The following is a 15,417-nucleotide window of genomic DNA, read 5'->3' as shown; positions in this document are numbered from 1 at the left end:
GGGAAGAGTCGTTTGAAAGTTCTCACTAACACTACTACTGAAACCTCACTGGTATCCCCCTAGTCTTCCTCACCAAGCAGGGTGACTTCATGTCTGGGGATCAAAGCTAGTGTTTACAGAGCCTTGAGATTGCTTTCTTAATCCAACTACTGCTGCTACTTGTTTTTTGTGGTTTTGGGGTGGGTTTTTTTTGCTTGGGGTTGATATCACTGTTATACAGAAACACTAGTTTTCTTGGGGAGCTTAATTATATTAGTGCATTCTGGAAATACTTTCCAGGGTCATATGCCAGAGCAATAGATCAAATACTCCATGATCTTTGTTAACATTAAATCTTGAATGGAACATTTTTAATTCTCATTGTCATGAAGTACTGTCAGGCTGTGGTCTAAGTCCTTTATCAAACAATATTCCCATCACAATCAATGCCAGATACAAATAAAAGCAATCAATTTAGTCAATTGCCGTATTTTTTTTTTTATAAGGCACTGGCCATCCTTCAAGTCACTTCGGTTTTGTTCAAAAAAGGAGAAGGTGCTCTGAGTGTATGCTGAATCCAATGGTGTTTCATAGAAGAGAGGTAGACATAGCAGGTCTTTGACAACATGGTAGATGACTTGATGTGGGAAGAGTTTTACTGATTATTGAAAAACATTTCACTGCCCAAACAATTACCTTATTGGTATAACCTTTGTAATCCAGGAATATCAGATAAAGTAGGAATTCTAGGATACGTATATTTGTACTGGAATAATTAAACCTTGCGGCTGTGTTCACAAACTTGCAAGCAGCACCTTCAGAGCACTCACATTTGCTCTAATCTAAGAAATGGAAGTTAGGAAAAGTGCAGGTTTGCTGTCCATTAACATGAATAGGAAATGTGTATTGCAAAAATCTTTCTCAATTCAAGTACCAATAACTCAATTTGGAATAACTTGTGGTTAGTGGGATTTGCTTTTAAGCAACTGAGTTCAGATATGTAATACAGCAATAGTGGGAAATGGTTTAGATTAAGCAAATAATGAAAAAATCATTTCTGGATATATTTTTATTGAATTTTCTCATTGTCACAAGCTCAGAGCCTGATGTTGCAAATGGCTGAGAAGCTCCTGGGAGTTGCTAAATACTTTGCAGTCCTACCATCTATAGGAAGCAGCTGAGAATATTTTAAAGCACTTTGGAAGAAAGAGGTTTATATCTGAGATGTAGATGACAAAGTCTGCAGGACAAATTGTGTCAGAATTACCATACTGGGCAGTGAAAACCTTTTTTAAGACTAACATAAATGTGAGTGTACTGCCTCAGACATAGGGCCCATTTGTCCCAGTAACCTGTTTCACTTTTTCAGCTGCAAACTATTTTCAGTTCAGGGGGTTATTGAGCCCCTTGTGGTTTGTAGTCAGTATTAATGATTGTTCTTCTAAGCACCTCTCCATTATCTTCTTTAATGTTTGTAAACCCTACATCCTTTTGGCAAAGAATTTTACAGCTATGTTAGAAACCATTCTATTTGTTTTGAAGCAGGTTTCTACTTGCTTCATTTGATAGTCCCCAGTTCTGGTCCCGGAAGAGACTAGGGAGTGTTGATCCTTCATCTGCTCTCTCCAGACCGCCTATGAGTTTGAAGACTGCTGTTATATACTCCCTCAGTTATTGTTTTTTATCCTGGCCAGAGGCACTACTCAGTCATTCCTTGTATGAAATCTGTCCACACCTTCAGTCAACCTAGTTGCTGTTTGAATTTTTACCAGTTTTATGTGCTATCTGAGAGCAGAGTATCAGAACCACACTGACTCCTCTAGGTATGTGCAAACCATGCATTTGTACAGTAATATATGGATAACCAATGTATTAGTCTTTATTTTTAACTCATTATTCCCAACATATGTTTTGCATTTTCACTACGATCAGTTGTTGGGCTGATGTGTTTTTGGTACTGTTACATTGTACCTCCAGACCTTGCTGCTAAGTGGTGATAGTCAGAGCAGAGCCCCTCACTTTATTAGTGAGGTTAGGATTGATTATCCTATTTTACACAGATCTACATTGCTTTTATCTGCCATTCCATTGATAGACATCCTCAGGTCATCCTACATTCCAATCTGCCCTCAGTCTCACTGCTCTGAACAACTTCATGCCATCAGCAAACATTGCCATCTCCCTGTTTACTCTCTTTCCAGTTCATTTATGAATGTGTGGAACAGCAGAGCTCCAGCACAGACTCACGCATAACTCCACCAGTAATCTCCCCTCTGTTTTTTACTCCTGCCTTCTATTCCTCTCTGTTAACCATTAAGTTCTTCCTGTGAAGACTTTTTCTCTGATGCCATAGCTGTTTAATTCCCTTAAAAACCTTTGGAGAGGGACTTTGTCAAGACTCCTTTAGAAATCCAAGTAAACTCTATCGATTTATATAACACTGGTACTCACTCTCTACAAAACTCCCCAAGAGAAGCCAACATTGTTCTTCCAGCATGGAGCATCCCACTGCCTACAGACACTTTGCTCTTCCAGATTTTGTTTCATTATGAACATTAGCAGTTTTCAACCCTGTGCTTCAGGACAACAGAAAAAAAAAAAAAAAAAAAAAAAAGAGATTGACTACAATAAGAGGATTTATAAATCTGTTGTCAAAAAGCAAGACTGAGTCAATGAGGCAGATAACCAGAAAAGTAGCAAGCACACGGGTTCATTTTTGTCTTAACCCCGAAAGCCTCTTTTCTATAGTGGAGGCTTCCATATTGATGAGCATATAACATCTTCTGATCTAATTTGCTGAGAGTTTGACCTACAAGAAATCATTGTAACAGTGTAGGATTTCTTTGTAGCATGGACATGTTGCTTGTATACAGCTCAGTAGGTCTTGGCTGCACAAGGCTGTTTCAATTTTTAATGAAAGACTGGTAGAGATGAAATATTTAACATCTCTTTCTGTAAAGTCCCACTCCCCTTACTACCACCTCTGTCATTGTAAAGGGCAGTGATACTGCTCATTGCTCTAAATGTTTTAGAGTAATGGATGAAAAGAAAGGTTTTATATTTAAAATTTGACATAGTTTACAAAGATCACTAACCTTGAACTGAATCCTACAGTTCTTACTACGGTCAGTAACAATTTCAATTAATTGGAAGATTTTAATCAAGTGAAAACTGGGGAAAACTTTATTGACTTTTTTTTTTGAGAAAAATCCTTTAAAATTCAGAAGACCCCCATATAAACATTACATGGTATATATAGAGAGATTCTTTAAGCCACCTGAAAGAGAAATTAATTTTTCTACAGTCTGCCCAGAAGTGACAACAATTAGTGCCAACTTATTCTTTTGATTAATTTTAAATTTCCCTATTAATTGCTGGGAGAAATCTTTAAAGAAATCCATCCCTTACAGAGCAGATTTTCCCTCCTGGGAGTTGGAAATATTTCTACTTTATCAATGGGAAACTGTAGTTCAGAACAAGAAACTTTAAACATGAGTCAGCTCCAGTTGAAACCCACAGAAGCTGGTAATCTGTGTGCATTACAGTGCTGGCTGATAAATAGTAATTCAGGGATAGAGTGGTGTATTGTCAACTGAGATATATTTCAAGGGTTGATTAGTTGTGCTCCTTTTCCATTGGGACTGTAGTGCAATCTTCACTTATAAAGGCATGTGATCTGAAAGCCTGAGGCAGAACAATCCTTGTTTTCACAGGAGAAGCTTTTCTAGCATGCAAAAGCTTTTACATCCTCATCCTTGTTTCTAAAAGCTGTGTCTTCTCCATAAAATTAAAAAAAAAAAAAAAAAAAAAAAAAAAAAAGTGAGCTTAGGATGGCATCAACATCACAGCCTCTGCGAGGTAAAAGGGCATGTAAAAAAATATTTTGGGCAGTATTTCCTCATGCCTGCTTCATTCTATCTCTTGTGATCTATGCTTTTCTTGGGGCTCTCATGTTTTCCCACATTGAAGGTAACCGGAAGGTCAATTTAAGTGAAGAATATAGAAAATTTCTGCAGAATCTGTGGAACATCTCCAGAAATTTGTCAGGTATGTACTGGACTTTCAAAATTACTTAACTGTAAAGGGAGTTGCTCATTCTCCTGATTTTTTGAATGAGATTTTTGTCTTTTAAGATATTCTTCTAAATACTAACAGCTCAACCTGCAAACAGGATTTTCCCTCTGCTTAGCTAATGACTGCTGTTGTTTCCTTGTTTTCCTTAGCTGTGATTTTTGACTTCAAGCTTCCCTTGTATTCCTGCCTGAAAAGACTTTTCCTGAGGAACTTGTGTTCTCCCTTTTGCCCAAATTATCTAAGTTCTTTAAAGAGCAGCTGAGATTCCCATGGTATTTCCTCCTGATTGCTGGGGACTGAATCTTCTCTCTCAGAAAGTCTCTTTCAGTTCCCTTTTCCCAGCTCCAAGCTCTTCCCTTCCCTCTGGTGATGGGATGCTCGGATGGAATCAGGTGCAGTGCTGTGCCCCGGACACAGGGATGCTGATGGAGGGGGTAGAGGGGAAGAGAAGGAGTAGATATCCTCCTGGATCTGTGTCAGGGCTTGTACACGGGCTTGGACTTTCACTCAGGTAGCTGTGCTGACACGATGATCTGTTTGGGACAAGCATCCCTGTAGATAATGTCCTTCCAAGCAGAGTTCAGCCATGGGGAGCAGGAACAAGGGGTGCAGGCTCTGGGATTCACAGCAGGGTGCTGGGCATTGCTGCCTGAGTGTTTCACATCAGCCATGGACTGACAACCTCACATTCCTAAGTGTCTTTGGGTCAAAAGAGGACTAATCTCCTGGGGACTCCAAAATGAAACAGAACATTCAGACTGGAAGCTGAATATTCGATCATCCTGTCCTGATTCTTTATGCTTATTTTTGTGTCATATTTTTAAATTGTTGGATCACTGCTTGTTTATCTGTTCCTTGTTCATTTATTCACCAAAGCTGCCGGACCCACCTGATTTTTTTGGTTTGTTTCATTTTGTTTTGGTTTGTTTTTCTGGGGGGAAGGGGAGAAGGGGAGGATGAGGTGAATATTTTTGTCTTCTAAAAGAGTATGAGTGAATCCTCAGCTGGAGTACACTTCACAGGAATAACAGGCTGGCTGCTCCCTGAGTGGCAGTCTGCAAACACTCACCGTATCTCCTGTTGCTACTGTAACAGATAACATGACAGAGAATGAGGAAGTATTTAAGGAAAAAATCCATGCACTGCTCAACACAGCTGAACGAGACTGGTTTGTCAATCCAAAAGATATATGGACATTTTTTGGGTCTCTCTTTTTCTGCTGCACAGTCTTCACAACTGTGGGTAAGTTCAGAGGTAAAGTAACTCCCTGAAGAATCAATTGCTATTGCTGTTTTCTCTAATGTTTTTCTTCCAGGGAATTAAAAATAACACCCCAAACCCTAAAGACAAATCCCCTTGAATTTTTCTTCTGAGTATTGACAGTGAGGCTGCAAGGGGTTCTGCAAACAGAGATTGCAGAGATGTAGCTGAGTCACAGAAACAAGTCAGAATTCTGGAACCAGTGATGGTAAATTCTAATTAGCTGCATCACGACATGCATACTATTAAATGTACTTACATATGACATGTACACAAAACTATTATATTAAAGTAAAAAGAGAACTCAATGTTTCGGTCAAACCTTATCCTTCCCACTATTGTGTGTTATGTTAGGTAATGTTTTCTTCACTGGAAGAGGTAATTCATTATGCATATATTGTTTTTCAGTTTCTTCCCTGTTATTTATGTCTAACCTAGCTTTGTAAATCTATGGCTCTATAATTAACCACACTGTTGTTGTTCACACTTCTATGGGTTAACAGCACACAGCAATGTTTAAATTGCACCTCTGAAATCTTTCATTCTGACTTCATATTTCAAAGGAGGACCTAGATAAAATAGAAACATCTGCTCTGGTTTTGGCTCCCTCTGCATTGCTAAATACAACTCCTCATGCTCATTCCCAAAACTACTTTTATCCCTTTGCTAATCTTTCTCAAATACTGGCAAGTACAGGCACTGACTGCCTAAATTTGTCAGAATCAAAGCTGGATGGGAAATAGTCCCACAGCAGTGTATCAAATTGCAAAGACATGTCTCCACTGCATTAGGATATACTCAAGATCCTAGCATGGGTATGCATCTTAATGCAAAAGAAAAAGAAAAACTGAACCTTAAAGAAAGTTTTACCCCACACAAGGAATAGTGTGAGAGTTTATAAGTTCGCTTGGAGCATGTAGGAGACCCTAATGTGCTGTCTAAGTCACAACAGAGGCTTGAACCTCTGACTCTGATGTCTTAGGAGATCATTAAAACTCACCTTTTTGCAGTTTGAGTTTGAAGGCAGTCATCTAGCTCATCAGAGACACAGATGCAAATGTTCACCCCAGTGAATATTTCCTATTACAAACACATCAGCTAGGAACGTTTGAAAGAGGTCATTTTATCAGAAAGCTTTGACTTCATCAAATCCTATTGTTGAAAATTTCTTGCCTGGGTATACTTACCCATCTCTATTGACATGGGATTTTATGAATGCCCCCATACACACCGATCCAAAATATTTATTTCTAAACTGCCATTATTTTTGGCCTTCATAGTGCTGACCATTAACACAGCTTCCTCAGGTTTTGAGCTGAGTTTTGGGACCAGTAGGAAGCCTGGAATCTTTGTTGCTAATAGGTGGCTATTTCCATTGTGGTGAGTTTGTTATTTGCAATATTAGGAACTGATAAATCACTTCAGGTTAGAGTCAGCTTAGCTACTTGTAATTACCTAGGAGAAGCAAGACATTTAGTCTGAAGATCAGTGGTGTGAACTTCTGTCTCTTCACTCCCGTCAGTAGTTGCCTAGTAGCTCAGTAAATAGCTAAATTTAAGCTCAAGATAAGATTTAACCCTTGAAGCTGCACTAGATATCGGCTACAATAATTAATTTTCCCCAATTGCTTCAGCAATAAGCATTAGCATTTAAAGTTAGCCAGTGGGGAACAGAGTGACAGAGATTAGGTTTTTCAGTGCCTCACAGCAAAGGAGGAATCAAGGTTGGATTCAGACCAAAGACTGTGGCAGCCATTAGTGAAAACAAACATGAATGGATGAAGAAAATGAAGGAAACCATACCTCAGCATATGAGCTAATAATCTTACAGGCTAAGTACCTGGCCTGGAAGATCATCTAGAAAAGAACAATATTTTTGAAGGGAGAGAAGAAATGCTTTATGTCTTTTTGGAGGATAAGAAGAAAAATGGCTGTTAAAATTTAATACAATTATCATAATGTTGATGCTTTCTCCCACTGTAATGGAAAAGCACTAACTTACAATTTAAGTTTCATATCCAGTATGTTAGAAGAAGGAAATATAAATATCCAAATTAAATTTAAGGAAAGGGCATATCTTCTTCTACCATTTTATGTATCATAAAGGCTTTGTGTCTGGTAGTACTTCCCTAGTTGTTGTAATTGATATTTGTAGGTTTTAGTACTCTAGAATAAATATGCATTTCTTCATGTGATAATCATGTGCTTCCTCACTTGATCCTTTGTTTTTTCTGGCTGCATTTAAGAGATTCTATTAAGTCAGTGCAAACATAGCGTCAATACAATATATGCCATTACAGCTAGGTCTGATGAACTAGGAACAATTTCAAATTCTGTTATTAGCTTACCACTCATCGCAAGTAGTTTTGGCAAAGAAATGAAGTCTAAGGTATGGACCTCATTGTCCCAGTCTGATCCATAGTACTGTCTCAGTTTCAAAATTCAGACAATCATCCAGATCTGAATCTTTCCAGAGCTCAGGGAGTGCCATCCCCAGAAATCATTCAGTTGTACTGTGAGATCCCAGAGGCTGGCTGGGAGATGATGCCCAGCTCCTCATGCTCTGTCCTTTATCTGCCTCAGCATCAGGTGTTGTCTCTGAGCTCAGCCCTCAGCTCCAATTCCCTGCAGAGACACCCCTGGGCCCAAGACCTCTCTTGCTGTTGTCCCTTCTGGATCCTTCTTAACCCATATTCTGAGGTCAGAAAATCTTCCTGATAACAGTCTCCAGGAGGGTAGAGGCTGCACATTGATCTTGGGCTGTCACAAACCTTTTGTTTCTCCTCCCTAAATGGCCTCTTGTCGTCAGGCAGTTAAGCCAAACAACCCATAAGGTGCAGATAAGGTAGGAAAGGTTATTTCAACAGAACTGGCACACTCCAAATCTCCAAGTGTTTGAAGAGGTAGGATGCCTGCATTAGTAACCAGCTGTTGAGACTCAGAAATTTTAATAGCTTCAAAGCAAAGCCAAAAAGAACAGCATGCTCTGGACTAAAAATTGACTTTTAAAATTGACAGCAATAAAAAAGCTCAGAGGTCATGAATACCTAATAAATCACAATTTTCTCTTTCTTTCTCTTTCCCTTCTCTTCCTCTTTTTGTTTTTGTTCAAGGTTATGGTAATACCTATCCTGTGACACGGATTGGAAAATATCTCTGTATGTTGTATGCTTTATTCGGTATCCCTCTGATGTTTTTGGTCCTGACAGACATGGGAGACATCCTTGCCACTGTCTTATCCAAGTCTTACAATGAATTCAGAAAACTACAGTCAAAAATTCTAGCCTCTAAACTCTGTTCTGGATCTGCATGTAACAAAGGGAATGAACTAAAATCCAGAGCACATTCTAAAGTAGTCATCAGTGAGCCCTTGACTATTATGGAAGTGCTGAAAAGTCAGCCAGGTGTTAAAAGGAAGCCAATCAAATATCGAAATGCTGAAATTTTTGAAATGTTAGTTGCCAGAGAAAATGAACACACAAAGCCAGCAAGAAATAAAAGCATTGAGAGATGGAGTTCATGTCCCGAACTAGCCAGGGGAAAGACAATGACCAGAGTAATTGAGAATTTTGACAAAATAGGGAAAGAGTTAGAAAAATTAGATGTGCCCATTGTCTTAATGGTGCTAGTTATCTTTGTGTACATCTCCTGTGCAGCTGCTATTCTTCCAAACTGGGAAACCAGGTTGGATTTTCAGGAAGCCTTTTATTTCTGCTTTATCACATTGACAACTATTGGATTTGGAGATACACAACTGGAACATCCCAAGTTTTTCTTGTTTTTCTCCCTCTATATTATTATTGGCATGGAAATTGTCTTCATTGCTTTTAAGCTGGGCCAAGACCGCTTAATTGGTTTGTATAAAAAGGTGATTTCATTTTGTGGGGAGAAAAAGATGCCATTGAAGAAGGTATATCCAAAATAAGAGTAGTGCTTTCTTCTTCAATTGTAAGCATTGGTCACTGCAATGAGATTAAACTGTTCCTGTGCATTTCTACCTTGGGCTGTAAAATAGCTGAATACCTCAGGAGACACTTGGTGAATGCATCTCCAGGGCGGACTTTCCAACAGGTCCCATCTTCTAAATAAGTAAGAAGAAAAACATGAAGAAAAAGCAGAAGGCTCTCCCTGCCAGTGTTCCTTAGCATCTTTTCCAAAGCTCTGACTTTCAGCAGCCTTTCTAGCCTCTCTCCCATAGCAAGCCAATTTAGAAATTTTTTTTCAGCACTTGTTCAATCAAGGCTCATCCTGCCACCTTGTCTGCAGCCAGGGACAGCTTGGTTGTGGCTGTCGGTACTGAACTGTGACAGCATGCTACTTCAATATGACCCATCATCAGAGAGAGTTGAGGAGAAAAAGTATGAACCCAGCTGCTCTTCGGTCATGACTGAATGTATTGCAAATCTTGCACTTTTGTGCAGGCAAGAGAAATTTTAAAATGAAAAGAAGGACCCCAAGTTTTCACCTCTTTCTCTGTCCGCTGTCCAGAAATCAGTCGTAAAATAGTTCATCTGTTCAGGGGTGAAACCACTCCTTTTCCATCATGATTGATCATACCTGAACTCAGCCCAGAGTCGATATGTATCTCACGGTGTCCGCCTATAGAAGTGCTTATGGCAAGTTCTGCTCTTAAGATGCCCACCCGGGAGAAGGCACGGAGCAAACCTGAGGTGACTACAGCCGTGGAACTAAGCTCCATCTCTTTGCAGTTAAAGAAGCCTGATGGTCTGGGGACACCAATCCCAGAAGTCCTCACTCCTAATTCAGGTTTTACTCTTCCCAGACTGCTTGACTTCTGGGATTTCCTTGACACACTTGTGGAAAGAAAAACCTACACCTGCTTCACTGGGATGTGGTGAGGATCCTGTAGTCATATACTTATGGAGCATATTAATATGTGAATAATACTGTTTCTTTAAGATTTTTCTTATATTATTCATAATCTGAATTGAGCTATCAATGATAGATTTTTTCTGTAAAAAAATAAAAATACACACTCTATAGAAGAAACCACTGACTTTAATCACCTCTTAACTTGTAAATTACATGCCTGCCCACTGAATGTGAATGACCCATCTAAATATTAAAGCATGCTTGATTATGACAGAATGTACATTATTGTCCATAGCAAATTTGCCATCTGAAGCTGAGATTTTCAGAATATTTACATGACATCTTACCTCTGTTACACTCTATGTACATGGTAATATGTATTCAGTCCCTATTAATAATTAGTTGCCATTAATCACTGATCATATGCAAAATGTGTCATTAATGATGGTATATAGAAAAGCACTTTAGAAGAATAAAAATAAAGAATACAGCAGCCCAAATGAACTCTGGTTACCTTTTCCATGCTTGCCATGACTTTGGCTTCACATACAAAGTCCCTTCATTCAGACCACTCTCATAGTACTTTGGTTTATGTCTTTGGATTAAAATCAGTGTAGAACTTTGGTCCATGCCAAAATTTTCAGAAATCAATGAAAATACTCAGATTATTTAACAGTCTTTGCATCAGAGAACTGCTCTTCCTGCTCCTCAGAGTTTTTCCTTGTATGCCTAACACTGCCAGCATTAGTAAGAACTGGTCTTTATATCATTTGACTTGTTTCTCTCATATCAGTGAGATCTTATTTATGGAGAGGGATTAATCCTGAATTTATCCCCTACAGATTTCTCATTGATGTGATACTTTGATACCTTCATATTTACTTTACAGGCATAGGAATTTTGGATGGAATTGCAATAAGGATTCTGCACCAAATCATTATAGTTATGGCCAAGGGATGGCAGTAAACAGCCTTCCTTCATATAGAACCTGTCAAGGGGGATAAAAATGCATTTTATAGAAGGAGAGAGAACAAATCATGTCACCATGACCCTCTATAAAATGATGGTGCACCTGCCTCTTGAATACAATGCAGAGTTCTGGTGCTTCACCTGCCAAAGGATATGTAAAACTGGAGAAAGTTTATAGGCCAGGGTAAAAGACAAACAAAGATAAGGAACAGCTTCCATATGAGACATGTAGAGTAGCTCTCTAGTCTGGAAAGAGGCGGGAGACTAAAGGAGAGATGTGCAACGTTACGAGGACACGAAGGAGGGAAATAGGGAATGATGGAATGATAAACATCTTTCATTATGAGAGCTAGGGCTGCCAGATGAAACTCGCATGTGGCAGGTTTAAGAAAAGAAACAGAAAGAAGAGAAAACGGTACTTCACACAACGTATAATTAAGCTGTAGATACTCCTTGGCATGGGAGGATGTGGAGATTAAAAGTTCACATTAGATCAATGGGAGATGGGACAAAATAATGAAAGAAAAACTTGAAAAACAATTAAATACAAAGATTACACTTCTGGCTGAAAAGTCACTGAGTCACAAATTGGCAGATGAGGAGGAAGCATCTCTACAGACTTTCCTGTCTTTGTGTTCTTCCTTTGCAACCTGCTATCTCAGAGACTGAATACAGGTCTGCATGGTCTTGTTCTGACCTGATTTCAGTGCCTGTAATGCATCAAAACAGATTGTTATATAGCTAACAAAATATTCAGTAAATCTAATTTCTGAAGAGATATTTAGTTTCACATTTGCGTGCAAGGTAGACAAACCAGCACATTCTGATTCTACAAAACATATCACAAAAAAAAAATGTGATTTAGGCAACAAGATACAACCAGCCTGCAGCTAATATAACCCGGTCATTTGTCTTGTGTTATGAATCTAAAGGAGGGTGGAGAGCTGGACACTCAAATGTCAGGGATAAAAAGGTATTTATGTCTTCTACTCCAGTGCACTGAAACATTGACCCTACACAAACAGGAATATCTGGCCCTAATTTTCTTACTGTTGAATTTGGAAGCCAGTGTCCCAGATGACGGAGCCGTATGCAGCAGCCTTGCACTGAGGGTGATAGCAGCGGTTTGGGCTGCAGGGTGGGATCTGAATGTAGTGCAGTAAGTACAGCAACAGAGTTAATGAAAATGAAACGAAGTAGTGAGTAGTGGCTCATTTAGTGAGCCTCAGGTATAAATATTTATGAGTTGACTGCTCTTATCGTGGTCTAAATCCTAGAAGAATTCACAGTCTCTGCCCCCAGAAGTTTTTATTCAACAAAATTGACATGGAAATCCGCTTTGTCTGCACGAAAGCAACACAAAATACTGCTTTTCATAACCTTTTTTTCTATCATGTGCTGCATGAGATGGTGGATTAGCCATGAAGGGCTTCATGGAAGAACTTTTCTATCAAGAAAGACGTGACTGATGGGGAAAGAGTTGCTTGATGTGTAACCCACAAAGGATATGAGTTATTACAGACCCAGCTGGAGAGCTTTACAGATCAAATGCACTTGGTGCTGAAGGATGCTGGATCAATCACTCCTGATTGGGCCAAGATGGCAGCTGTCACGAGCACTTAGGAGCGGAGAGGAGGGTATTCCTGGTGTGGGAATTACAGAGGGAGGGATGGAGGACTGAGTGGGAGGGGTGGAAAATAATCTTCGAGCAGAATGGTTAGAGGGAGAAAATGGCAGCAACAGCAGAGGAAGGAACCATTTTCTGTATAGACATAAATATGGTGAAGAGACGCTTGAGAGAATGAAAATACAGTGAAGGCTGGTGGCTGTGGCCTGGGGAAGGTTTGTGCAGCTAGCCCATGGTTGGAGATCCCTTCTTAAGAACAGCACAGTGGCCATGGCTGTTGGGCTCCAGCACAGACCTCACCATCAGCAGCCATGAGAAGAGTCTGTGCAAGGAAGCCTCCTGAGATATAAAACAGTGGCAGAAAGAAGATACAGGGACTGAACTGAAAAATCATTAATGAAACCATCAGAAATATCCCTCTTACTCTCTGCTTTGTCATTTAAAGGATGACAACCCATTCAGAAGTATCTTTTACATGAGCAATACGTCTGAGGACTCAGGAAATTCTTAATGGGATGTAGGACTTGTCATCTGTGTGCCAGTAGTTCAGATGCAGTCCAGATTTTAGTGGGCTCAACATTAATAACATCTGATAACACTTTGATGGCCTTTATGCTTTTTTAACTCATTCCAGGTGGAGATGCACCCACATCACAAAAACACTCTCATATAATGAATGCTAATAGCATGCGTGGTGGCAGGCTCAGCAGAGGCAAATGCTGAGACTCCAGCTGAGAGGAGTCCCTCCGGTCCCCTTTGCTTCCAGGTTCCCAGCATACCTTGTGATCCTAATTTCCAGACCACAGGGTGCATCAAATGTAGAATGTGTGGCTGTCGCGTGCAGTATAAGTGTTTTGTGAACACAGAATGATGGATCTTATTATTTTCCCTGGTTTTCACAAATGGAACACTTATTGTTATGTATTGTCCTTATTTATTATTATAAATAATTTATTATAACTATTATTATTGTTATTATTAAGCACCTCCACAAGCTGTATTCAGCTGTTCTGCCAGGATATTATATTCTAAGAGCAACTTAAAGTATTTAGTTAGGCTACCTTTCCCTTTCTTCCTTACCTTATGTACCACATATATGGCAGAAAAAATATTTCTCAAGGCATTAAAAATTACAGCAGTAGCAGCCCAGAAAGCCAAACATACCCTTGGCTGCATCAAGAGCAGTGTGGGCAGCAGGTCAAGGAGGGGATTGTCTGATTGTCCCCCTCTGCTCCGCTCTGGGGAGACCCCCCTGCAGTGCTGGGGCCAGCTCGGGGGCCCCCAACAGCAGAAGGACCCGGAGCTGCTCGAGCGGGGCCAGAGGAGGCCACGGAGATGCTGGGGGGGCTGGAGCAGCTCCCCTGGGGGGCCGGGCTGAGAGAGTTGGGGGGGTTCAGCCTGGAGAAGAGAAGGCTCCGGGGAGCCCTTCGAGCGGCCTCCCAGGGCTTAAAGGGGGGACAGGGGAGGTGGGGGGGGACTCTGGGTCAGGGGGTGTAGGGATGGAACGAGGTGTAATGGTTTTAAACTGCCAGAGTGCAGATTTAGATGAGCTCTAAGGCAGAAATTGTTCCCTGTTTGGGGGGTGAGGCGCTGGCCCAGGGTGCCCAGAGCAGCTGTGGCTGCCCCCTCCCTGGAAGGGTTCAAGGCCAGGTTGGACGGGGCTGGGAGCCCCCTGGGCTGGGGGAAGGGGGCCCTGCCCGGGGCAGGGGGGTGGGACTGGATGGGCTTTAGGGTTCCTTCCAACCCAAACTGTTCTATGATTCTGTGATTCTATGATTACACACAGAGCAAGGGAGATCAGGTTGCTCAGGGTAAATTTAATTTACCTTTGTTAAAGTACATAGGCACAGATGGTGACAGAAATACTAGGAATTTGCTCCATCATTCATAGCAAGTAATAGCTGCGTGAAGACAACAGATCTCTCATATATGAGGCCAATGTTTTTAGGATAGTGGCCTGAGGTCTAAGTGCAAACATTCATGGACAGTGAAGTCCGTAAATGCATTGCTGGTGCGTGCCAATAGCTGGTTGTTTGCACGTGGTACTTGTTAGAGAGTTTTAGGGAGTGCTTGGACAAATGTTAGTTGGCTTGTGTGCTCAGTTTTACATGTGAATCTGAGCTTTTTATTTTTCCCTTTGAGTTAAAAATTCAGTTTCTAGTAGATAAAATCTAGTTCTTTTGTGGTTAGTTCAGGCTTTTTCAAGCTGATGAAGGTCTTGGTATCTGGGCACAGACAGAATCCTCCTGACTCTGAACTTGTGCATAAAACTTAATATCTGTACATTTTCAGGATGTACTGAGGTCCAGAGGAAGTGGAAAGAAATGGGCAAGAAGGGAAGGGAAAGCAAAGCAAGAAGAAAAGGAAAGAGATTTGACAGTGAAAATGAATTGTGGTGTTAAGCACCTACTGATGAGAAATCAGGGTGATGATGTTGTCTAACAACATTAACTGCTTCCACAAAGTCCTGTGTGAACAGGAAAACAGAGAGAAGACACCACAAAATCAGCATATAAAATTGCCAATGTACTTGATGCACTGCTGGAAGAGTTATTTGATCTGCTGTGAGATGCAGACTGTCATCAGGCTCTCTGATCAGTGCCCTGTAGGGGAAAGCCACCCGTTTGCTGTCTTTTGTCACATGTGACAAAAAGATTTGAGAAGCAGTGTCAGAGT

The 15,417-nt window shown here is 40.5% G+C and overlaps 1 protein-coding gene across 1 annotated transcript; it reads left to right on the top strand.

Moving 5' to 3' along the window:
- The first annotated feature begins 3,820 nt into the window (after positions 1-3,820).
- Positions 3,821-10,600, top strand: KCNK18 (potassium two pore domain channel subfamily K member 18). The gene is made up of 3 exons (XM_032988709.2): positions 3,821-4,026; positions 5,149-5,295; positions 8,426-10,600. Exons 1-3 carry the CDS (start codon positions 3,930-3,932, stop codon positions 9,235-9,237), a joined length of 1,056 nt encoding a protein of 351 aa, XP_032844600.2. The 5' UTR covers positions 3,821-3,929; the 3' UTR covers positions 9,238-10,600.
- The last annotated feature ends 4,817 nt before the right edge of the window (positions 10,601-15,417 follow it).

This window comes from Tyto alba, unplaced genomic scaffold, assembly GCF_018691265.1.
Source record: "Tyto alba isolate M040663 unplaced genomic scaffold, T.alba_DEE_v4.0 Super-Scaffold_1, whole genome shotgun sequence".
Lineage (NCBI taxonomy): Eukaryota > Metazoa > Chordata > Aves > Strigiformes > Tytonidae > Tyto > Tyto alba.
This window is presented reverse-complemented; position numbering and strand designations above follow the sequence as displayed.